This window comes from Ammospiza nelsoni, chromosome 5, assembly GCF_027579445.1.
Source record: "Ammospiza nelsoni isolate bAmmNel1 chromosome 5, bAmmNel1.pri, whole genome shotgun sequence".
Taxonomy (NCBI): Eukaryota; Metazoa; Chordata; class Aves; order Passeriformes; family Passerellidae; genus Ammospiza; species Ammospiza nelsoni.
The window spans coordinates 56,216,368-56,242,015 of record NC_080637.1 but is presented as its reverse complement, the minus strand read 5'-3'; the positions used below and the strand labels follow the sequence as shown (position 1 = coordinate 56,242,015).

The 25,648-nt window shown below is 41.3% G+C and overlaps 1 protein-coding gene across 5 annotated transcripts in view; it reads right to left on the bottom strand.

Annotated features, from left to right (window-relative positions):
- Positions 1-951: 951 nt before the first annotated feature.
- LOC132073121 (fatty acyl-CoA reductase 1-like) overlaps positions 952-25,648 on the bottom strand; it is a 125,438-nt gene continuing 100,741 nt past the window's right edge. For all 5 annotated transcript variants that reach the window (XM_059471901.1, XM_059471902.1, XM_059471904.1 and 2 more), the window contains 8 exons: positions 21,550-21,727; positions 20,433-20,477; positions 15,960-16,078; positions 14,849-14,916; positions 11,366-11,537; positions 7,509-7,638; positions 6,568-6,695; positions 952-5,498 (listed from right to left, as the gene is read on the bottom strand). In XM_059471901.1, coding sequence (XP_059327884.1) covers positions 5,336-5,498; positions 6,568-6,695; positions 7,509-7,638; positions 11,366-11,537; positions 14,849-14,916; positions 15,960-16,078; positions 20,433-20,477; positions 21,550-21,727 — 1,003 coding nt within the window. In that variant the 3' untranslated portion in view covers positions 952-5,335. The remainder of the gene's footprint in view (positions 5,499-6,567; positions 6,696-7,508; positions 7,639-11,365; positions 11,538-14,848; positions 14,917-15,959; positions 16,079-20,432; positions 20,478-21,549; positions 21,728-25,648) is intronic.

Here is a 25,648-nt window from a genome sequence, read left to right as displayed (position 1 = left end):
ATGAACACCAGTTGTCGTTAACTGAGGGAGATGGGGAAAATTGGCTGGGATGCCTTCCCTTGAGACCTGGTGCTTATACTGTGTGACCTGTGGTATTATCAGCTAAGGATTTATCCTACTTTACATAATTTTCTTCCCCCCCCTATTTCTGCTTCCCTTAAAATATGAAAATTAATGCAATTTTCCTTATTTATTTATTATTTGCCTTGATAATACTGGGCAATTTAGAATGTCAGAAAAAAACCCTTAAATACTGAAGAATGCAGGTTGATGTTAAAATCTGTTCCTTGTAAAGAATTTGAACTTTCTTGCTGATGGCTTTCGTTCATTGATGCATCTTACTGGAATTTTTTTTTCTCCATAAAGATCACATTTACATATTAAAAATGGAAAATTATATTTTAAGGAAAGATTTGCTAACAAAATAAAAATGGTATCTTTGATATATGCCCTGAATTTCAGGATTGGAAATAATTTTCATTAAGCAAAGGGTCATGATAATGCTGTGTCTTTTCCACTCATTGAAGTATGCTATATATATGCAAGGAAGTGAGAGATAATTACTAGATATTATCTACTCTTGCTTGACAGAAAACTAGTATTATGAGGTGAGGTCTCTATACTTAAACTAAAAATTTGCGGTAATATACTCAGGTACAAATGGGATGTTGTTCAGGGAAATTGGCTGGTTACTCCCAATTTTTCTTTGCTGCCCCTCTGAGTTTCCATAGGACACTCATCACAGTAGGACCTTTCAGTCTTCTCTATCGGGGTTGAAGTCTCACTACTGCAGCCTTTAAAATTTGTTTCCCTCCTGTAGGTGGGGCTGCCGTTCCACTGACAGCTGTGCTGCAGATGTGGGCAGATGTGCTGGAGAGGCAGCCTCTGCTCAACTGCAATGGCCAGCAAGTAACCACCTCCTCTATCAAACCAAGCAATGCAAAATGACCATAGCTTTAAAATATTTTGTTTTATTAAACGTTTCAAATAACATAAACATCATATTAACAATTTTACGGCTGAGGTTCACACAATTTATGGTTTGACCATTTTATCTGATTTGAGAGCTCAAAAGGTTACACCTTAACATTAGAAACTTTGTAATTAAGATTTATAACAGGAAATTGTCTTGTAGCTAACAAGAGGATAGAAATAGCAGATAGAACTGTAGAAACTCTGGACAGTGGAAGAGTAAATATTTTACTATAAACTGGGGTCAGCCAAGATCATGTAAGGACAAGAAACCTTTTCTAAGTGGCTTCATACTCCTCTGAAAAAACAAAGCTAGCTTTTAAGCAATAGAGAAAAGTGGGATAGTACATCTTTAATTATTCCCCAAATATGCTTTATTTTCTGGATTTTAATTCTCTTTAAGTAAATCTGTACCACTTTCATACCAATATTTAGAATCATGTAATGGGGTGTTCACCACTTACCTTCTGGGGAATGTTATTTGCTCTCTGCTAGAATAAGGGGTCCAATTGTACTAAAGTTGTACTGAATGTTCATCCTTGCTTTCAGCGGTAGTCAATGCTGGAAGAACAACAGCATGCTTTCAACCATGAAGCTGTAGCTTATTTACAAACAAAAGGATGCCCCCTCCCTCTTTTCACAGTTGCTTATTCATGATAATGACTTGATTAACAGCTACAGGTTAGGTTCCTTTTACACTGGAAACGATGGTTAATCGCTTTGTGGTAAACTGAAGTGTAACAGGGCACTCCAAACAAGCACAGCCTCGCATTTCAGGATGAGCTCCACAGCTTTTACCATGTTGTCTGGTGCTGGAAAATGCAGCTGTACACACAGGCAGATGTACTCATGTTTCCTTAGAAAATGTAAAAGAACACATTTCTGCAGGAGCTGGGTAATGGGCCAACAACCTGTAATTTATCAGTGGGTCTGTTAGCTCTCCCTCCCTACTGTGGAAAAATTGTTTCTTAACATAGAGCAGAGGAGGGTGGAGGGGTAAGAAATTTAATTTTTTTAGTAACAGACATGCTGACAATAAACAGCTTTGGTTGTTGTTCAAAAGGCAGTTAAAACACAGATTATTTGTCGGGATTTGTTGTGGTTTGTTTGTTTGTTTTGTTATCACCATTTAATTAAAAAAAAAGATACTTGTTAATTGCAAGCTTCGGCCTGTTGCTGATGGTGAAATGATATTCAGTTTTTTCTTTCAGATATCTTCCCCAAGGCTTGGGTTTCTTCAGAGCACAAACAAATCCACCGAGGAGCACAAAGTAAACCTTTGAACATCAGCCACTGTTTGAGGTGAAAACAAGTTCTTAGGCCCAGCTCCCCATGATGACAGTTACAACTGGCACTCAAGGGCCACTGCCACACATCAGCCCCTACACTGAGGCTTTCTGAAATACGTCTGTGCGTCAGACAATCAGCTGGAAACATCTCAGGCCACAAAAAAAATGGATTAAGGATTCAAGTTCCCCTTCATGTTACATGTGTGTTAAAACAAACTAACAGCTTGATCTGCTCCGGGAAAGGCCAGAGCTCTGGAGCCAGCTGCTGGCAATGCCGTGTGGGCTATGAAAGGTCTCCAGAAGAGCAGACACCCTCTGCAACAGCTCTGTTTTTCCAACCCAAACAACTCCTGCTGTTTTTCTGGGGCTGAGTAGCTTTTCTGCAGCTGTTTCCTTCAGCAAAATGCTGAAGAGCCTTAAAATGTCACACCACCACTCTTCTGAATGCAGCACCTTTTTGTCTGTTCAGAAAACCAGGTCTGGATATTCCCAGGGGAGCAAAAAATAAACTTCAGACTTGTGGAGACAATACAGCCAGTGCACACAACTGTGAATGCCTACAGGCATATTGGGAGGAATTCCTGGCATGAGTAGGGAAGGGGAAGGAAAGGTGGGGCACTTTACTCTCAGGAGAGCTGACTGATGTTGTAGCAGCTCTGCACCTTTGACTTTTCTGAGACCCAAGCTTTTGTCTACCATGTGCACAACCCAAGACTTATGATCCCCTTCAGTGTTGCTTCTCTTTGTCCATAAGGCAGGTCACTTAAAAAGACTTTCAGGATAAGTGTTGAAATTATCTCCTGATGTTTGAGTGGAAGTTTGTTTCAAAGTGATTGACAGTTATGGTTTGCTTTGTGTTATAGCCTTTCCTATGAGGACTGCAAGCTGCCTGATGACCAGATGATGTAACTGAGGGAATGCGCTCTTCCTGGAGGAATCTCTGCAGCAACCTGTCTCAGCCCCACTAAGGTAGCAAAGTACAGTGCCACAGTCTTCCCCAAAACATTGCTGTGGCAGCACTGGACAGGGAACGTTGGTCCCCAGCCCCCCAACACACAGCTCCAGGTTTCCCAGGTGGTGACACCTTGCACAGCATGCCCTGAAGCTGGAAAACACATGCCCAACAACCAATTTCACTACAGGAAGCACATTTCCAAGGCAAGAGCTTCAGAAATTTGCATCTTTGTAAACTGGGTGCTTGACCTATTTAAGCACAGATCAAAAGCAGTGTGTGACAAATGCAAAAGTGTGGCAGGCAATGTCAGAGCCCTGCCATCCTGGACACCACATTTCTGGTCAGGTCCTGCTGCAAGCACCCTTTGGCAATTGCCTGAAATCAGACCTCTGGGGCATAGGGGGAAAGATTGATTCCTTGAACCTCTAGAAAGATTTCTGAACCAGCTTGAAGTGCTCAGATATAAATGCACTGTCATAATTTGCTCCTACCTTCAGTACCAAAACCAAGTATAATTTCTGAGGAATTCCAGATTTGTAAATTCTCTGCTCTTCTCAGCTCACAAAAGAGCAACTGTGTTACTTTGTTGTGTTTTTTGTATAGCATTACTTTTTCAGACAGCTGGCATGACACAGGATTAGAGAAACTGGGTGCTGCAGTGAAGACCGATCATCTTAAAAGTGCTTATTCACTGTTATCTGAATAAATAATATTTCGGTGTAAGATTTGACTCTGAAATCTGACAATGCAGTAAATTTGTTGCTGTTGTTGCACCTGCTACTCTCTCTGCCCCCACAGGAATTTACAATTCACTGTAAGAAACAAGGATCTCCAACAGCCATGAGCATTGGGAAGGTCCTTGGCTTCCTTTCTAAACTGCAATTTAATTCTAAAACTCTGAAAAATCAAATTCTGAAAATTCTAAACTGCAGGACAAAGTGCATTACATTCACAGTTGCATGACTGTTCTTACAGAGAAGTCAAAGAATCACAGAGCTGCTTAGGTCAGAAAGGACCTTTAAGATCATTAAATCCAACATTTAACTATTCTCAAGAAAAACAAATTTCAGACTTTTTAATGCCTCCTGACAGGAACGGCAGCAGAACAGGCCAAATGATGTTTCCTTCATGTGTGTCTTTACACTTTCTTTGCCACTGGAAATGATCAACTGCAAAGTGATTTAGCTGTAATGAAAGCCCAGTATCAGACTGGTTTTGAGCTACAGGGAGAGAGATTTCCTGCAGGGGAAAAAAAGACCCATACTTCAAAAATAACGACAGGTTTCTGTATTCTTCTGATTTTTATAAAGTCTTCTCTTAATTCTCAGGGTTAATACAGCATTTTTCGAGACCTCCAAAATGTCCCAAGCAAATGTGATAAATACAAGACCATGAATTTTTTAATAGACTGAAACCTTAACCACAGGGAGAAAAGAAGACCTCTTTGTAAGAAAGCAGCTTGTGAATGAGCCGAGTTAACACAGGTGCATGAATTTTACGTGTGTCTTCAAGTATGGCTTGAAAGCATCAGTCCTCAGCAGCAATACAAGATCTGAAAACTGTTCTGTGTGTTCACTGGCCTCATGTGACTGATGTTTCCACCTCCTAAGTTTTGAAAAAGTGAGAAGATGTAATCTTGTTTTTTAAGTAAGGTACTATTTCACTGAATGAGAATGAACAAATAGCTTCTCTAGGAAGACCTCTTACAGGTTCATTTCCTCAGCGGTGGCATCCTTGTCTTCCAAGGTTGTGCTTTAAATTTGCCTCCTTTGAGGAAGAAGATGGGATTAAGATAGCCTAAGGAGTAGTACATGGGAGGACAATGACTTTGATTAATCCTTACTCTTGTATATCTGACTTTAGATGGGAGGGTCCCAGCTTGACCTGTTCCTAAAGCTTCAGTTATGGCTTTAAAAATTGGCCTGGTCCTATGGAAGAAAGACCATATATTAAAGCACTAGTTAAAATTAAAAAGGTAAGCATGTAACAGTGTAGAATAAGTGCCAGCTGCTGTTGGAGGGAGTGGATTTTTCTGCTACTTTCAGACCTCAATGCCCACAGTTGCTGATTAGAAGAGATGGAGGTCCTTTTGGAAGAGGCTGGCTGCTGATGGATGGCTTCAGTGCCTGAGGGTGCTGGATGCCCTGAAGTAGGACAGGAACTTGTAGCAGAGGCTCACCACAAAGTACCAGATGTTTCGAGCCATCTGCGACCTTGCGATGAAGATGCGCCAGATGATCACGAGGAGGGTGGTGTTGAATGCGTATCGGATGTTCCTCAGCCTGGGAAAGAGGCATCTTATCAAGAAACACACAAACTACAAGAAGCTCACCAGCCCCCTGCATTTCCTACAGGTAATTCAGGAATAAATCCTATTTACAAGTGGCCCTTGGGCTTTTTGCTATTCCTGTTTTAGTGGAGATGCTGTGCTAGAGTCCTTGGTCTTGCCAAGGACTGTGCTTAAGCTGGAGCACAGTGAATAGTTCATGGTGTAGGTGGAATAGCTGTACTGGAATTCACTCTTGTTCTTCTCTCATTTCAAACCAGAGCAAAGTCATATGGAAAGGTTTTTCTTTAGGACAGTCTGTCTCCAATACTTTCTACTTCAGTTTCATATATTTGTTATCTATCACTTTGCAGTAACTGGGGCAGCCTAGAGAAACTCACAGGAGTTGACAAGCAGGGTTCTCTTATTTGGGTGAAACCCCATCTTTAGAGTTGTGAAATTATACAATGATCATAAATGGTCTTCACTGTTGCAATACTGCAGCACTGGGATATTTTATTTTTTGGGGGGAGCGGGTTAATTTAAAGCATCAATTTCAGTGGTATTAATGAATTTTTCAGATTGTAATGATCCAGTCCTCTTTCTGTCAAGCAAAAGTTTCTGCAGTTCTCTAATTCTCATTTTCCCAGTGCTTGACCAAGGGAAAAAAAGACACCTAAAGACCTCAAAACTTGGTTCATTTTTCTAAGAGCCCTTTTAAGGTAAACTTTATCACTGCATCACAGTCCACAGTCTAAGGCAGTCAGCAGTCCATTCCTGAGGTCCCTATAAATTTCCTAAAAATGATCCATGATTAATGAACTTGTTTAGGATTCCCGGCTATGGCCAACTATCCCCTTATTCCATGTTTGTAAATACTGACAAACCGCTGTGGTAAGAGATAAGTTATCTCAATTGTAACCAATAATAACAATAATGATAATAATAATTATAATGATAATACTATTAATATTAATATTAATATTAATATTAATATTTTTGTTTTCTTTTTTTGCAATGTAGTTAGACTTATTTTCCCCAAAGTTAGCCAGGAGCTCTTCTCTTTGTCCCTGGATGTGACTTACTTGCGTAGATGTTGCTTTGCTGCTGGAATTCCAGCCATGTCCTCATTTAGCAAGTACTTCTTTGCACCTATGCAGTAGCTCTCAATGTACTCTGACCAGTGCAGCTGGCGAACATCAAAGTTGTATAACTGGGATTTAAAGACAAACAATGAAAGCTGAACACCAGAGTTCAAAGCAAGTTCACTTGAAGCATCAATTCTTCATTGATCTCTCTTCCTGACAAGGCCCTCTCTCTGAAATACTCAAAGCCACTGAGCCCCAAGCACTGACAGACTGTGTTTCACAGCTGCTGATTAATGTCCCACCCAGCTGGGAATCTGGGCAAAGCAAGCAGTCAGGTAGCAACTTGTATACACACACACACACACACACACACACACACACACACACATACACACAGAATCATGGAAGAAAAATGGCATTCCACACAGGCAAACAGATTCAAATTAAAACCTCCATGCAGTTTTAACATGTCACTAAAATTATGTGTAAATAAATTAACTGGACATTGAGTCAACAGGTGCCTCTGCATCAGTGTCACTCTCAGCTGTGCTGCATTCTCTTTTGGCAGCTAGATCAACAGAAGTCCAAGAAATAGATCACTCTGGTGTTTGGCATAAACAAAATCTTGTTACAGCAAACTACCCCAGTTAATTTTGGGTGCTCATATTGGACAAATTGTTAGCAAATTCTCAGGCAGCTGTCTCTTAGAGCAAAGAAAGGCTTTGTAGAGAGGAAGAAGTTTTCATAGAATAGGCTGGGTTGTCAGTGACCTGAAAACATTCTCCTGTAATAAATGGAAAGCTCCTGAAATAAATAATTTCATATTAAAAACAATTCCAATCATCCAGATATTATTTAAATGCTCCACAATACACCAAAAATAATTGCTGCAGATGAAAGAATATGAGATTAGCAACCCATATTCAAGACATATTTACCTTTCTGTCTTCTGTGTTAAGGTGACTCATTAACATATTCATATTATCTGAAGACCAGTTCCAGGACTGGGTGGAGAAATATTGCAGGAGTGTCATAGACTTGTGCAGCCGATTGATAATCTTCATCATTCTGAAACAAAGGGGGAGCATCAGAGATGAGCAGGAAGTCTGACCTTATGTAGAAGCTGCTGATTTGTGTTTCCACCAATCCAGGTGAATAAACATGCCAATTCCTCCTGAGCACTGCCCTGCTACTTGCTAGGCTGAGAACTTGCCCAGCAAATCCCAACTGCTCCAGCTGAGCTCAAGCCTAGCGCTAGCCAGCTTTTATTGTTGGCTCCAACATGGGAGCCAACATCATTGCCACTGATGTCCACCTCACTGGTCTGACCTATGCAAGGGTTGGAAGCTGTGTCTACCTCATGTTCCACCACTATGGAGGGAAGAGCCCATCTGAGCTGGTATGAAGCCTGCACCACAAGGTTGATGTAGAGTGTTGCTGTTCTCAAGGTGGGTACTTTTCTTTCTGGAATTTTCTTCTACTCCCAAGCCTGAGTTGTGTACTGAAGCAAGGCTCTGATTTTTGGCATTAGCCCCAGTATTTGGTGACCACATCTGCAGTATGGACACTGAGATCAGAAGTCATTTGCTCAACTTCAGTTTTCAGACAGAACCAAAGAATCACAGAGTAGTTTGGGTTGGAAGGGACCTTGAAGATCATCTCAGTTCCAACCCCTGCCACGGGCAGGGGCACCTTCCACTACCCTAGGTTGCTCCAAGTCCCATCCAACCTGGCCTGGAACACTTCCAGTGATGGGGTAGCCACAGCTTCTCTGGGTAACCTGTGCCAGGGCCTCACCAGCCTCACAGGGAAGAATTTCCTCCTATATAACCTAAATGTACTTTTTTTTCAGTTTGAAACCATTCCTCCCTATCCTATGATTATGCTGCATGATAAGAGTCCTTCCTCTTCTTTCCCACCCGTCTGCTTAAAGTACTGAAAAACTGTTACCAGGTCTCCCACATGCCTTTTCTTCTCCAGCCTCAACAGTCCTGGCTCTCCCAACCTGTCCTCATTGGAGAGGTGCTCCAGCCCTCTGACCATCTTTATGGCTGTCCTCTGGACCCCCTCCAACAGCTCCACGTCTCTGCTGTCTTGCTTCAGAGGCATAACTGCTTAAGGACTTGGGAAATGTAGGTTTAAGTCCTCTGTTGTGTCTTGGCCTTATCTTACTAATTTTTTATACAAAAGTGGATGACAGTAATGCTGTCCTACCCTGCAGGATTATTTTAGTTGTCCCAGTGTTCATGAGTAAAAAAGGCCACTGGCAGTTGTTTTTAAAGTATGATGTACAGGGCTTGGTCAATTCTGAAAGGACACCATGTCCTCTCAGACTGGGTAAGGGCAAGAGAAAGCATTAAAAGGCTGATTTTTGTGGAAAAAAGAGCTGTTTTCATGCAAAATATTGAGCTGCCCAGGGGGTAACACAGCTGCTATGACAAATAAAAGGTGGCAGTCTGTAGGAGAATGGTGCTAGGCTGGCCTCTCCCTACGCGCATATGAATGCCGCCAGGATAAGCACTCAGTACAGCACAGCAAGACACAATGAGTCAGTTTAAAGCAGAACTGTGCAGCTCTCCCAAAGCAACTGGAAAAAGCACTATAAAACCTTAGACAGGCAGTCCTTTGAGAAGTGGCTTTCATTTTAGAAGCAAAGCAGACCATCACATTAAAGAAACCTTCATTCTGAATAATTGTGTGCACCTTGACTGAATACAGTTTAACTGAGCTGCTTTAAAATTATTTCAGAATAATCCTCTTGTGTAGGGCAAACACCATGGGGCCAAGCTTTGTGAATATTTTAATACATTTTAGGAACTTGGGAGGAAGAAAAACTTTAGATCGGAAAGATCTAAAGCTCCCCTCAAGCTAACTCCCTGAAATCTTTAAAGTGCTTAGGACTAATGGAGAGTGACAGAAAAAAACAAAGGGTAAGAGAACCAACTCTTTAATATGAGGGAAAAAAGCTTCCCTGTGAGGGTGGTGAGGCCCTGGCAAAGGTTGCCCTGAGAAGCTGTGGCCGCCCTATCCCTGGAAGTGCCCAAGACCAGGCTGGATGGGGCTCTGGGCCATCTGGGATAGTGGAAGGTGTCCCTGCACATGGCAGGGGTGGAACTGGATGATCTTAAAGCTTCCTTCCAACCCAAACAGTCTGTGATTCTATTATCTGAAGAGGTGTGTGCAAAAACTGCATTTCATGTCAACTGTCTGAGCTCAGTTGATGTGACCACATTCAAAACATTGACTAATAATTTGTATGAAGGAGAGGTCTTCTGCAAAACATCAACTGAGTAGAAATATGACAAAGGTTTCTTACAGGAAATCTCATTCTCCACTATGAAGGAACTGAGAGGAATAAATTGAGTATTAGCTCTCACTGTGGCCACAGTTCAGACATGCTTTTTTGTCTTCTAATAAACTGTTTACAGCAATTATTTCTTTATTTTCTCCCATACAGAGCCTTGCACGAGAAGATCCTCAGGTGAGACAGGATTGCCCCAAGGGACTACTAAGTCATAGATGCATCGGCAGCACTCACAGGAAACCACTTAGGGCAGTTTTGCTTGCTATCTGGAAATTTATGTGAAATGAGCTTACACCTAAAAAGGTTTCTTTTTTTTATTTCATGTGGTTTACTGTCCTTGGACCGTAAAGGTCTGATATTCAGGTATCTAGGAAGAGAAGAAACTATGAGCTGCTACTGTGCTTTCTTCCACATTGCAGCAATACCTGGATGAGCTGAAGTAGTGTATAAAAAGAAAAGGAGAACTATATTAAAAAAAAAAGACTTAGAAAACTCCCAACTTCATTGGGGAGCCATCTTTGCTGAGGCTGCAAATCTTAAAGTCCAGAAGATGATGCTGAGTTTTGTTTGACATTTAACTACAGCATTTTTTGCAGGCAGTGTCCACTGGTTAATTATGCCAATCAGTTTCATGAAAAGAAACGTCACTTGCAATGGCAGTGCCAAGATCTTACTGCTGCCCCTTTCAACAAAGATTGGAGATTCCAGCCTAATTTTCAATTTACCTCTATTTCTAGGGTAATTCTTTCCTTTGCGATAACTGGAAGTCTTTTTATGGACCAATCTGCCTCCAAAGCAGAATGTCAGGGATAAATCAGAGCAGCTGACATCAACACAGTGCTGTCATCCTGTTCTCACACTGCCCAACAAATCCTCCTCTGTGGTGTCAGGGTAGTAAAGGAGGACAATGTCTGGAGTAACGTTACTTAAAAGAGGATTCCTTCCACATGGGACATAGATATTGCTGTTCCTCCAAGCCCTACCACTGCCAGGGCTCAAATACCACCCATAATGGTGAACTGCCCTCCTAAATACAATTAGAATTTAATCATACTCAGAAACAATTGCTTCCTAGATTTCAGACCAGTGCTGGAAACAGCTACTTAGGGATCTGATTTATGGGAAAAAAAATGTATTAGCTGGTGTGTTCTAAACCTTGTCAGACTCAAGTCCATATGCCAGATAGGGGTGATCCCATTGGAAAGCTGAAATGGTAGAGATCTGGATACAGAGAAGACAAGACTACCAGCCCTTGTCTGCCTTGGGAACCTCTGAAGTCTGTAAAGCAAAGTTCAAAAGATGTGCTGTTCTCCAGGTGGTGGGAAGGGTGCGAACTCTAGGCTGTGTTTAACTACAGCTACGCATTTCCTCATTTTCCTCAAGAGAAGGGGACAGGAAGAGGCTCAAGGACTCCAGTTCTCATCACAGGTTCAAGCTCTGCTCTCCACTGGAGTGGCGGGTATGCAGGAGGCTGATGGCACCATTCCTTACCTGGGCTTTCTCCCTGTGAGTCTCATGTACAGGTCGTACAGGATGGCGGGTGCCTTGTGGCTGACAGTGATCCAGTACTGGTTAATCAAGTAGCTGGAGGTCATGTGAGCATTGGGTGTTCGGAAGGCCTGCTCCAGGGGGTTCCTTTTGAATGTGGACATGACATACTGCCCTGCAAGGGAACAGGCATTTTTCACTGGCAATCACTCACTTCCAGATGGGCTGGAAGCACAGTGTAGCACAGCCCAAGGTGCTGTGCTTCACACCTCCAGCCCACAGCTCTCTGAATTGTGTCACCAGAGCTTGGACCAGGTTGTCCCTTCTGCCATGAAAATTGACAATTCCATCTATTGCCTATTTGAAACCCAATCCTGCTCCACACTTACCACTGGTAGACAAAAACCTCCTTGTCAAAGCACCTAAGCATAAAGGAGGAAAAGCAGGCAGCTTTAAGAGCTTCAAGAAGCTGCATTTCTGCTTTCACCTGCAGCAGATGTAAAAGAAATTGGTAAGTGCTAAAATTTCATTAGATCACTGAAAACAAACTTTGATCTGCTACCCAAAAATAAAAGTGACATTTCTAGTTTTCAGTCAGATTTTCCAGTGGGCTGATGTTTGAGTTCGTCTGTTGCTTATACAGGGTGACAGCTTTAAAAATACTTCATTATGTCCTTTCAAACCACATCTGACCCACAATATCAAATGTCTGTCTGTTTTCAAAACACCTCTGGATGCTCTAAGGCAGCAAACTGTCTTGCATTCTTAACCCAAAAACAAATGATAAGGTGGGAATCTTCCCTTCCCTCTGCATGTTAAGGCACAAAATATGTTGGGTCTGATTCTGAGCTCTGGCAATGGCACAGTGCCACAAACTGGTATCTCGATGTGCATATCTGGGACATTTGCATATTGCAGAGGCTTAACAGAACTGCAGTAACTGAGTGTAAGACTATCACCCTAGGGACTGATAAACAGATGGTGCTCCTACTCCTGAGCACCAGCAAGCTCCAGAAAGAAGAATATGTAGGCTTTCTTCACTTTCTAAAAAATTTATTTGAGAGTTAACGACGTCAATCTGTGCTCATATTATCGTTTAGTCTCTAAGCTTATGTTACAAATAGAAAATCAGATGAGAATTTGCAAGCCTCGAGAAACATCCAGATCATCCTCAGATAAGCAGATTCCGATCGTAACATTCAGACAGGACTCTCCAGTATCTGTGCTCAGCTCATTACTGCACTTTAAGCAGTGACTTTTGCTGTACTTCTACTAAGAACATCAAACTAGAAATTTGTCGCCTCTAGGAGCTACTGCAAAGACTTAGTGGGTAGGTGGTCCTTCCCTTCCAACCTCAACAAAAAAATGCAGCAGCGAATCCTACAACTCAAAGGCGGGTTCTGCAGGGGGAGAATTGGACACAGGTCTTACCCAGGTAGACTAACAAGAATAAACTGAATTTAATTTTTGCCACACTGAACATCATCTCCAGCCTGTTTTACGGTTTAGTTTTGAGGAGAAACTGCAAAATGTACTTCACAAAGTCAGACTAACCAGATTCACATTGCAGCAAAGCAGAATATGCTTCATCAGATAAAAATTTAGTTGTTTGACCACATCTTTGTATAAGTAGGCAAAGTACTGAGAAAGTAAGGAAAAAGAAAAACATTATGTGGAAAAGAAATAAATCAGTTAAGGCTCCTTTTAACACTAGGAGTTTTTATCTGTGTCTGAGGAACTTTAGAATGAACTGCCTTTCAATGGGTGTTTCCTCCCTCCCTCGCCCCCTCACTCCCTTGCAGCTCATCACTCAAAGTGTACTCAAAGCATCACCATCTCTGCCACTTCTGTTCCGAACCCTTGGTATCCTAAGCCTAATCCAGCCTCAATTTCTCTGTTTGATCTTTCTCCCCTTGGAAAATCCCTACTCCCTTGTGTACACCTGTCACTCCTACAGCAGGTCCTGGTGTCACCTGGCCTAACCAGATAGCCGAGACCCATACCTCTGCAAAACCCATGTTTGCTTTGCACTAAAATGCTCAGTCCCAGGCAAGGTGACTCCCACTCCCTTCCCTGGTTTCTCAGCAGCTGCCAGACACTCAGAACCCTCCATCCTGACGACCAGTCACACAGCCTGACTCCTTACACAGAATTATGTGTATTTCCCAAAAAGAAATTGGTAGGAGTCTGAATAAGGATTCAGATTGGATGCCTGCAGTCATAACATTGTGATGGAGTAAATCTTTCCCAAACTCATTCCTTCAGCCATGCAACATCTTTGAAGGCAAAATTTTGCACTTTAATGCTCCATCCTAATTCTCTGCAGCATGCTGCTGTCTCACAGGAAAACTGTGGCTACAACATGGGGTAGAAAGAGCTTCATAGCGTCACCTAAGGAGAAAATTTTGCCTTCAGTTCCACCACACAGCTCAGCTGCTCATGGAAGGTGCCACTGCAGCACCCAGATGACTTCATGACTAATTCCACAGTTACAAGCAGAGGAATAGAATAAAATCAATGACAATGCACTAAATACTTGGCTGTTTTCATCAGCAAATTTACACTGAAAAAGGGTTAACAAAGGCAAACCTCAGAAAGTGGTGCTATGGTGGCTTTTGCTGAAGTAGCAGCCTGTGAAGAGCTTTGCATTCACTCCTGTGAATAAGCCACAAAAGATCTTGACTAAGCACAACATTTCATCTCTCACTGAAAGAGGGAAAAAAAAAAAAAAGCAACCAGGAACTGGATATGATGCCCTCAGGACTCAGCCAATTGCTGAAACCTCTTCCCTGCTAGGCCACGTGATCAAATAATGGTTAAGACATTTATTCTGTAAATGCAATTATGGTCTCATTCTCTGCTGACTTACTTTGCCATGTAAATAAAGCAAGGGGCAAAGCAAAACAAAGGATGAGAGATGGAATAGCCAGCCTCCTGTATTTAAAGCACAAAGATATAAATGCAGGGGTAACAGAAAGTAAACCAGGCCCAGTACATCTGTCCATGAATGTACTACCTGTACACAGTATTTCACAGTACACAGCTGAAACAAATTCTGCTGCTTGGCTTCAACATGAGTTTTTCTCTTCAAGGGTGTCAGGATGTGTCTCCCTTTCTTTCACCCCTGCCTTGGAAGTACATTCACTTGAAGAAAAGTCAGCCATGAAAATAATTTGATTTTTTTCCCCACAAAACTCATGATCAAAATACAAACTGTTCTTGAAGCCCACCAGTCATCTCAATGTTTTCCTCCTGAAGTGCACACCTCTTAATTCTGTTCAGAATTTTCTTATGGACAAGAAAGACCACTTCCATAATATCATAGAATCATAGAATAGTTTGGTCTGGAAGTACCCTTTACATCACAGGACCCTCACCCAAAATACAGTTTGAATGGCAGACTCCGAATGCCACCTAAACTGTGGAAACCAATTCTTCAAAGTGTAAGGAACACTATTGATGCTCTCCATTTAAATAAGACCTTACCCATTTCTCCCCAGAAGAAAGGGTTGATTCCCCCTGTTGTACAGTTGTACACCAACAGGTTTTTTGGTCTGGAAAACAGAAAGAAGTATTATTTTGAGATGTGAAGAAACTCTATTTTTTAGAGATGGGATTACAAAAACAATCCATTTCAAGTAAATCCCCAGTTTAATACCAAACAAAGCTTGCATTTTCTAGTGTGGAACTAAATATGAATCACACTTGTTTTATTTCTTCCTTCAACATAAATCAAGAATTAATCAAACAGTTTTCTTGATCTAAGCATGCTTTGCCAAGGGTGTCAAGTGATGAAACAATTTTTCTTACTGTATACTTGAAAACTGCAGAGTTTTAATTTGGTGGATATCTTAATAATGCTTTGAGGGGAAAGCTGGTGAGCTGCTCTTCAAGGTCCTTTTAGGATCCTTATTTAGCTTACTGGATGTAGCTCTACTCTCAGCTCAGAGGGCTTACTCTGTCTTTCAAAGGAAAACACTTCTGCCTTTTATTTGCCTGGATTTGATTTCTCAGAGTTGCATAAACCTCCAGAATAATTAATGTCATTTATTCTCTGTAGTCCTACCTAATGATTAAAGGCCAGGACAAAGGTTTACAGGAAAAGACCTTAAATCCTTAATATCACTTCTACATACTCTTCTCAACAATGCAAAGAAGGGAGATTTTTTTAGATCATATAATGTAGAAGCCTATAACATATTTCCATTGTGCAGTGCTTCCCAAGGAAAACATACAGAGCTTTTTTTACCAAGAAAGCTCCAGAAGACACTTGAGAAGCAGCTCAATGAAAAGGAGACCCAAAAACCACCGCTGCAAAACTCTTGGCCTTCAGAATAGTGACTTCTGAGATGCAAGAAACAGGCCTTACCCGTAGCTGTAGAGATTTCCTAACTCTAAACTCTACCTTTATTGCGTGTCCTATGCTCTCAGTCCTTTCCCATCCACAGGGAGGAAACACCAACCAGAAAATCAATCAACCAGCCTCTTGCACTGATTTTTAAACAGTTCCAAGTTCCCTGTGAAGTGCTGGTGCAAGGAGCAAATGTTCCAGGTGCGTGGCCAAAGAGGAATGCCACGAAGAGGGATGCCCTCCCACCTGTGCACGGCCGTGTACCACCCGGCTGCCAGAGTCAGGTTGATGGCGACGTCGACAGGAATCATGTCTGCCACCGCTTCGTTGTTGGCGATGACGGTCCGCAGGATCCCTTTGCCTGCCTGTGGGACAGGGAGACAGGGAAACAGTCACCCACTACAGGCTGGGCTGAGATTTAACTGGCAGGACTCCAGCAGCATGCACTGGGCACAGGCCAGCACTGCAGCAAGGTTCTTCTGTTGCAGATTATTTGGTTTCTGTGACCACACAATGGATCTCCCATGGATCCTGCTGTCCTGCATTTCCAGAGGACGCCTGGAAACATGATGATGACTGTGCTGTGTACAAGAAAAGCTGGGACTCTTAATTTAACTCAATATGAAAGAAAATACCCAAGGAGAGAAATGTATCTGTATTTGCTGCTGTTAATTTGTAAAGTGCATGCCTGAAAGTTACATTTTCTTGAATGACACAGGAAGACAGAGGTCTGAATATACCTCAGAGACTACAGTCACTTTGGAAATGACACCTGTAGGATTTTTGAAAAGGATTCTGACTACCTTTCCTTTGGATGTATTCACACTCTCCTCTTTTCCAAAGCTGTCTGTTAAGCACAAAGATACAAAGGATGGCCCCTGCATTGAAGAGCACATCACTCACCAAAACACAGTGCAAATAAAAAAACACTGACAACCAAAGAGAGGAAAGAGGCAAGAACAGAAAATTTTCACCTTCCTTCAGTAGGAAGTGCATTTTTCAGGGGATCAGGCTCCCCAAAATATGTACATTTAACCTGAATGCTTATCAGGGGGCTTCCATGATGACCAATGAGACTTTGGAAGTTCCACAGGAGAGATATGGCAACAGCATGGCAGACTGGATCAGAGAGGACAAGGCAAAATACAGAAAGGTGGGGTGAAATAACTTTACTTGGTGTGTCACAGATGAGGGCTCAACAGAGCACATAAGAGAAGAAACCAAACATGGCAGAGTCATGGTTGCAATCAAGTTCTTTCTTGTGTGGGAAACAATGCAGTGAAGCTGAGGAACAAGGGAAAAAGCTGAGAGGATAAAAGTGATGGTGAAGTATGGAAGGATAAAAGCTCTTGTAATTTAGATCTGTGCAAAAACAGAGAGAAGGACTGAATGAAGGAGCAAATGAACATTTGCTACAGATCCATCAATATTTAAAAGGTAGGGCAAAGGAAATGTTACAGCTTTTCTTAAATTATTTTCACACAATCTGAAACTTGAATTTCATTATAAAATAAATTTTTCTACAACAACTAAACAGGAAGTGTCTAGTTGTGGAAAACCCCTTGCCTTAAGTCTGAGGAGAAAAAAAAGTTATTAAATACGCATTTAAGACTGCTATTAACTTGTAAAGCACATACCACTGTCTAGTGGTCATTGGTGAATTTTAAGGGACACTGTATCCCCTCTTTGGAAGGTGTTTATCTTTTAGGGTCTTTTGCAGGCTGTTCACCTCCACCTTTTCCTGTCTGCAATCAGATGTGTTTGTTGCATTTCACATCTTGCAAGTAAGGGAATAACACTTATGACTGATTTAATTTTCAGGAACTAGGACTTCTGAGTAGTCCCATCTCATCCTTGGTGCATCAGTCAGAGGGATCACAGACTCTGACACAAACAGTGCAAGATTCCCTACATGGCTCACTCCATCCTCCTCAAACCTGTGTCATGCATTGAATTCTGCTGCCCTAAGCTGAAATATGGTTAGGCTCAGACACTAAAGCTTCAATTTGCAACATCACTATTATTTTCTTTGTGTTCTCACTACTGGGTCTTTTCAAGGGGAAAAAAAAGGCAGAAGGAAACAAAGGAGGCAACCAAGCACAGCTCTGAATTTTCCACTTCTATGAACATGCTCACTAGAGACTACTGTGTGATTAACTATCTCATTTTCACACTAAAAACTTTTCTGAGGTCTTCCAAATGAGGATGTTTGATGGATCTGCTGCAAAATGTGGTCAGAGCAGCATGTGATGGTCATACATACATGAATGGTTTCAAGATTTCCTATGTTTTGCATGTAACAAAGGCTTGAGGTTTAAGTTTTTTAGGTTACTTTTTACATCAAAAATGGTTCAGTGGTACTTCCATCAGGTATGGCATGGTTTCTATTTATAGATACTGACATTTTTCTCTTCACTGAAATAAAAGCTACTGCAAAGTGAAGCCTCCAAAATAATTTCCTGGCCAGAGTCTGATATTTCTGGACATCCTCTCAGCTGAGGTGCTTTGGACAGTCACAAATTAAACCAGATCACAAATTAAACCAGTGCCCTACAGCTTCACTACTTTGCAGGGAGGAAGGTCACTGCATGTAATAGGGAACAGCAAGACAAAAAGAGTTAATTACACTCCAGCGGAAATGTACTTAATTTAATTTTGTTCCTCAATCAACAAACACAGCTCCCCACAGCAGCTGGAGCAACTGTAGGGGAAAGAAACATAATTAAATTGTCAAGAACAACTTGGATTCCCATATTTCATGAATATTTAAAAGAAATGTGTCTATTTAGGGAATTAAATGATCAGACTCAAACACTGCAACTGAGGAAAAAAGTCTTTGCAAGGTTTGGAGTCCAGATTCTGCCCAAATGACATCAAAGATCATCTGAACCAAATCTGAATCTAAGGAACGTTCTCCCTGTAGGATGAGCTTGGTTAGAAGTTGAAAGTGAGTATTTTGGTATGGAGGGACACTTCAAATGCACAAAACCAAACCACCAAAACCACTTCCCTTTTGATTTTTTCAACACAATTCAAGCAAATAAAGCCATTCATCTAATAATCACAGTTTAAAATACATTTGGCCAGGAGAGCTGGTTGTACTGACACAATTTTCAGGTAATCAAACTGATCCATCACTCAGATGTTTAAGGGTTCATTTTCAAACAACTCTCCACATTCAAGAACATTAACTCATGTACTTATTGGATGTATTCACACTCTCCTCTTTTCCAAAGCTGGAAAATTATTAATTCCCCCCCTTCAGAAGAAAAAAGTCTTTTGGGTCCCTAATAATAAACATTTTTACCTTCTGGAAAACATTCCAAACAAGTTTGTCTCTACACCCTGCATCCTTGTCATTGTTTTTTGTCTTTTTGTGGGCCAGCTCTCAATGTAGTTACAGACAATATTTCATCCCCCAAGAGCTCAGTGTAGATGACAAAAATTTCATGGTCTCTTCCACTATACTGAAAAATCTCAGAGCTTCAAACCTGGACCAAAACATATCACCTCTTTTTCAAATCTCAGTGCAAGTCTAATATTTTTATATAAAAAAAGAAGCCATTTTCCATAGTGACCCTAGAATCTCATAATCTTTACTCTCCATGGAGCTAACCTGGATCTAAAGATACAGGCTATATCTGCATACAAAACCTGGCTCAAGGTTTCTTGCAAACCAGTTCTGGATAAATGGTGTGACAGACATAATTGGAAGTTATGATTAAAAAACCAAAAAACCAAAAACTCTACTTCAGATATAAATGAACTTTTTTTAACGAGATCATATTTGGATTTTATTCTGATCTCCGATGATTGCAGACCACTAATCCTTTCATACACTGCACCAGGCTGATTAGAACATAGTTTTGACAAAGCAATGAAGTTGGACATACATGAACATAAATATCTGCCCAGAGCTATACAGCATTATAGATTGACAGAGAGGCCTAAGGCAGTGATTTTAGTTCAGAAAAAAAAATTATAAGGCAAGAAAAAAGGTATGCAACTTTACTCCTTTCATGTACTAATTGTAATGATAATTTTCATCTTACAGGAATATTTTATCAAGTTAGGAAAAAATATAGTGAATTATCCATGTGACTGGCAGAGTCTGAATCAATCATACATTTTATTTAGGTGTAGTCTGTAGAGGGAGAAATCCTGTACAAAGCAGTGGCAAGTGGGAGCCAGAATCTTTGGTATTGTGGAAGTATGACAAGTTATAGCAGTAGATTTGGAAACAATACAAACAGAGACAAATGGAATGATAAATACTGCTGCTTGTATTGACAGAGTGGTAACCTGGCCTGGAAAATAAATTTGTGTTAAAAGATTCAAGCTGTGACACCCGTGAATTACCCTCATTTCAAGGATACATCTTTTGCCTTTTCTTTGAAAATTTGGCCGAATGTGTCCAAACCTTTAGTTTTTTTAGAGCTTTTAGGAACTGCAATTCGCATTTTAGCAAACCAGCATCATGAATACTCTCTCAATGTCCTTTTTTGAGCTCCACAAAAAAGGCTATCCTCTGGGTCCTACCAGCTGACAGATGTGTGGCAAGTGGGTGACATCTTTCTCCCAGCCTCAGAAAATTCCCGTGGCCCTTTACTGCATACAGTTTCTAAGTGGGGCTGTAGAGTAACATCAGAATTATCCGAATTACTATTTTAGTAACTCAAACTCTGCTTTAAGGGGAGCTTAAATAGTAACTAGACATACCGCAATAAATATTCCACTGGTCCCGTTGAAGTTGTCAATCCAACCCTGTGGAAAAGAAGAATGATTAGTGTTCCTTTCAATGATGTACTGCTTACACAGACTTCTAAATGATGACAGTGGTGTGGTGTAGACAAAAAAGAAAGGAGACACCAGTTTAGATGGATGCCAGCCCATCTGGGACAGCTGCCAGGATGCCAGCCAGTAGCCAGGGATGCATTGTATGCAATTCACTCATCATCAACAGAATCTAGGTTTGTTCTTAGAAATCATTTCTTTCCTATTCCCTGGCCTCAGGAATAAACTTGCTGAAAACAGCTGGACTAATATTTACCCTTGACAGAAAACATGCAGCTGTCAGCAAGGATTTGCTCTCTCCAGCTAATTTCTAAAGCAGGGAAGAATAAAACCCCAAAACGAAAACACAACACTCCTTTTGAATCCCATCCTACTTCAGGACAGGGAAGCTGCCACTTGTGGGAGCTGGAGTTCAGAGCAGTGATGAGCTGTTTAACCTGGAACAGGTTGTAACACCAAACAGAGCTCTTTATCTTTGCAAGATGGCGAGCTTGGCCCAGAGCCTTGGTTGCATCGCAGCCATCTCTGGCATACATCAGGCTACATGAAAGCCAAAGGTTACTTTGTGCTTTCCAATTTGGCTGCAATGTTAGGGCATGTTATTTCTCTTGGTATATTTAGCTTAACGAATTATCTCATTCCAAAGTACAGCTGCATTTAATTACTGAGTCCCTGACATTTGTACCTCAACCACAATGCACAAGGAGTACGACTGACCCTCAGATCCCATGTTTCGAGCACAGAAACTCCCCTGGTGTGCCTGAATGGACAATCAATTGCAAGCCCAGCATTCTGCACTATAACTATCCCAGCTCTTGTTATTATTGCTTAAATGTGGTCTTTTCACAGGTGTTCTAAGGTGCTGAAGAAGGCTTGCTGTTCTACTCCAGCACAGGATCTCTACCTCTTCCGCACATCTCCCTATGAACTGTGGACATCTGTTTCTCAAGATACTGATACAAAGAGTGAGAGATTCTTGACAGTAACACAGTTCCAGCTGCATCCAAAGGCTCTCAGTAGGGAATTGTGTATGCATGCTTACTGGGAAAGGCTCATGCCAGCTGGCTCCCACGATGGATGGCCTGATGATAGCAATGTTCAAGTTTCCTTTCTCTTGCTGAATCAGGTACTCTGACAAGGCTTTGGTGTAGGTGTAAGTGTTGGGCCACTCCCCAAGCAGTTTGGGTGTGATGTCTTGAATGATGGATTCATCCAACCACCTACAGGAAACAAGGAGAACATTATCATCCACCACAAAGGGAGAGAAAAAGATTCAGGCAAAACAGACCAGTGAGACAGGAATCCTCACCTGAAACAGTGAATAAGCCAGTCAAAGATATTTAAGGTTTGGATTTAAAACTGCTCTGTGGGAGAAAGTCACTTTTGTCTTCAAGGTGCAAAATAAACCCTGGTGAGCTTCATGCTACAATGCCCTGCTACAATTCAGGTACCTCTACAAACTCACTTCAGAGCAATCTCTTGCATAGGTAATGCTTCACTGCAATCTGTAACATAAATGCTGCCATCATCTACAGCCTGATGGAGCTCTCCCAGCCAGGAATACCACTAGGCAGTTCTCATCCTCAGCCAACACAGTCCCTGTATACTCCCAAATATGTTTCAGGATATTCCAGGTAACCTTGAATTAGCAAGTCACGTAACAACACAAAGGTCTCAAAAGCTGGAAAAATGTCCTACAGGGATATTATTCCAACAGTGGATTTCCATAATTTGCAGGGTTATATGTTCCTCCTAGCAGGGTTACCATGGGTTTGCTCACACAGGAAACAGCTGGTGCTTAAAAAAAACCAACCAAAACCAAACCACCAAAAAAACCCAAAAGTACTCTGACAAGTTGTTTTTTATTTTTTGAAGGTATTCAAGCACCTAATCCATCAGAAGCAGTTATGCAGATAGCTCTTAAAAAGCAGCCCTTACCACAATAGAGATGCATGAAGGGCCTAGCATCCAAAGGCTCTTCCCTGGCACAGCACCAGCACCTCACAGGTCCTGCCAGCATCTGGGTGCAAAAGACAAGAACTGGCTGTGCTTCCAGAGCCCTTGCTGCCAGTCCCTGACAGGCTCCCAGTAGCCTGGTGTTACACCACAGAATCAAAGATTAGCTCCTATAATCCAATATGCAATTAAATCAATGGACTTACAGTTCAGCCTGAAGGCGTGGACTCTTCCCAGGGGCACTGCAAGGATACTGCTTCCTGCAGATCCTCACTTCACCCCTCCTTATCTTGAATTTCAGAAAAAGGCAGAGGTCAAGGGGAGAGAAATATGATGCCAACTGTCACACCTGAAAAACTGCTTGATCCTGTCAACCTTTCAAAGATATGGGGCTCAGGTTGCACAGCACTTTTCAGATGACTCTCATTGGGCACAGATGGGAAGTTGTATGAGAAAGCACTGATTCACAGGGGAGGGCTGGATGCACCAAATTTCTCAGTTTTGGAGTGCATTAAAAATCTGAAAATTTGTAGTATATCAGAATTTTTTCTTTAAATAAAAAAGCCCTATGGAGGCACAAACACCTTCCTTTGCAAGCCTGGTCCCGTGCAGCAGAAACAAGGTAGAAGAAAGCATTTAAGCATAAGATATTAACTACACAGAAGTTACAAGCAGCACATAATATTGACATAATTTGTAGAGCCACTTAGGCAGTCACTGAACCTCAGGGTATCAGTAAACTGCTATTGTTTAAATCTGTGAAGTAGCTAATTACCAGTCTACCACGAAGAGATGCCTATTTCTGTAGAGCCTGGAGGAAGACTAAGTTAGTTTAGGAACTCAGGTTAAGCTGTGTGCAAGTCTTTTTCCCCTTCTCTCTTTTTTTTTGTTTGATTTTCATATAGAGGGTTGCAGGTTTGCATTCTCACAAAGCAAAGACGGGTGTAGAAGTACAAGCAGAGGTATTTCCCCTTGTCCTCATCCTTCCAGAGAGGTCTCTGTATTACTTAAGGAGCTGTTCCAGGGGCACCAGCCTGCCAGGTGATTTGATTGACCAATATTCCCATCAGGGAGGCAGAGATAACACTTCAGCAAGAATTGCTCTGTGACCTACTTGGAAGATTCTGGAATGCTAACTCACAAAAGCTACCTGCTTCTGCTCACTGCTGCTGCATCTGGCCCTTCCAAGCGAACAAAGCAAATTAAACAATTAATAACTTCTCCATTATATGCACCAAATTACTCTGCCACAGGAAAGCAAAACTTTCTGTGTTAATGGCTTTGCATTAATAAGACTCTTTCTTGTAAGCAACAATGGATCTGTATTTTCTGCAATAACCAACCCACATCTTCAGCCACAACTTTGCTGTGTGCTGTGTTCCTTACCTCAGCACACCCTTCAAAGCTGATTTCCTTCAGCTTTAGATTAAGGCAAACCATGCTTGATGCAGCAGATTGTATGTTTCCCCTATTGGCCTGGAAGCACTTAGAAGTGTGACTTTTGCTTTACACAGCTTTAGCCTCAGGGTTTACTTGCAGATTAAATATCAAAAAAACTGAAACAGCAAGATGTAACAGGAGGATAAGAGCATCCTTAAGATTTCAAGTGAATAAGAAATCATAAGCATATATCAAGTGCATGGCCACAAGCACTGTTAAATGGATCTCTTATTGCATCTAGTTCTTTGATTATCCCTCTTAAAGCACTTGCAAAAGCAGCACCTTAAGACAAGAGTTGGTTGCGAAGGGAATCATCCACAGCTGGCTGATGCAAAATATAATCTGTATTTCTCCCCATTTTTGAGGGTGGTTTATATTTCCTAGTCTGCTTCCCCTCCCTCCCCATCAAAGGTAAAATTCTGATACCTGTCACTCTCTTCTCTCTGAAACCTTCTGTACCCTGATATCCCCACACTATTTCTTTCACTTACACGGCAAATATTAAAGGTGCATCTCAAACATCATCCTCTCTGCTGTATTTTCAAGCTATGATACATAAATTCTTAGTGTTTTATATAAAGCAGCTGAAGTAACAACCTCTGGGGTAGCCAAGCCCTTCTCTACTCTTCTGACTAGCAATCAGACCTTTTTTTTAAATCTGAGCCCTCAACACTAATTGTTTTCAGAGTTGCAAGTGATGGTAAGCTTTTTGGGACAGTGAAATGGAGTCTTGACAGTGATGAACACCAAACGACATAAAACTGAGTCAGTGGGCAAAAAGAGGACAGAGCAGCCCCACTTTTAGGGAAAAGCAGTTTACCAGAACTGGTGTTAGAGGCTGTTGAGCTTAGAACTGGTAACTGTAGTTCAGCAAAAGCTCTTGAATCACAGCTCTGAAACCTCCATGTCAGTGAGTAGCAGCAGGCAAAAAAAAAAAAAAAAAAATCAATGAAATGCTGGCTATCATCAGGTACTGAGAATGACCAGTGGTGTAATTTTGAAGCTGGTTAAATAAAACTTTAAGTGACTGCAACTGGAGTACTGCATGAAGTTCTGTCTGACCCCCATACTTCAGGGAGGGAGTAAAGTTAAAGAACAGGTAGAGAGGAAGGGCAACTAGCATCAGCACCAAGACAGATCCATCAGCACATGAGGAGACAGTAAAAAGGCTGAGACTCTTCAGGTTTCTGTGAGGGGAACAGAAAGGAGTATCCAGGCTGGTGTAGTTACCCTAAGTAACATCTCTCAGTGACATTCTTGAGGGCTAGACACTGGACCAGGGAGCCCACTGCTCTAATGCACTAAAACATTTCTCAAGTTTTTTATCATATTCCTCTTACTGAATAAAAGCTAAATGATTGATGACTACTAGCTGGAAGTAAACATATCCAAGAATATGGGCTACTACAGAAATTCAAATAGAAAAAGTAGTTTGTACTAACTTTTTTGAAGTAGTGCTTAGACAGTTAAATTATTTCTTAAGACAAACTTATTTTATTTTAAAAAAATCAGTGGTTGTCTTAGTGGGCATTAATTAATTTCATCTTCCATTACCCTAAATCAAGAAGAATAAAAATTTTATACCAGCTCTTTGTGTTAACAGATCACAGATCAGTTGTTTATATCACCCACTAGAAAATTAATGCAAACACATTAACAGTTGTGGGAAAATTCTTTTAAGGAGAATGTCTTCTAGGACCTTTATCAGCTGATTTTGTTATTCTTTCTAATTATTCTTTATTTTG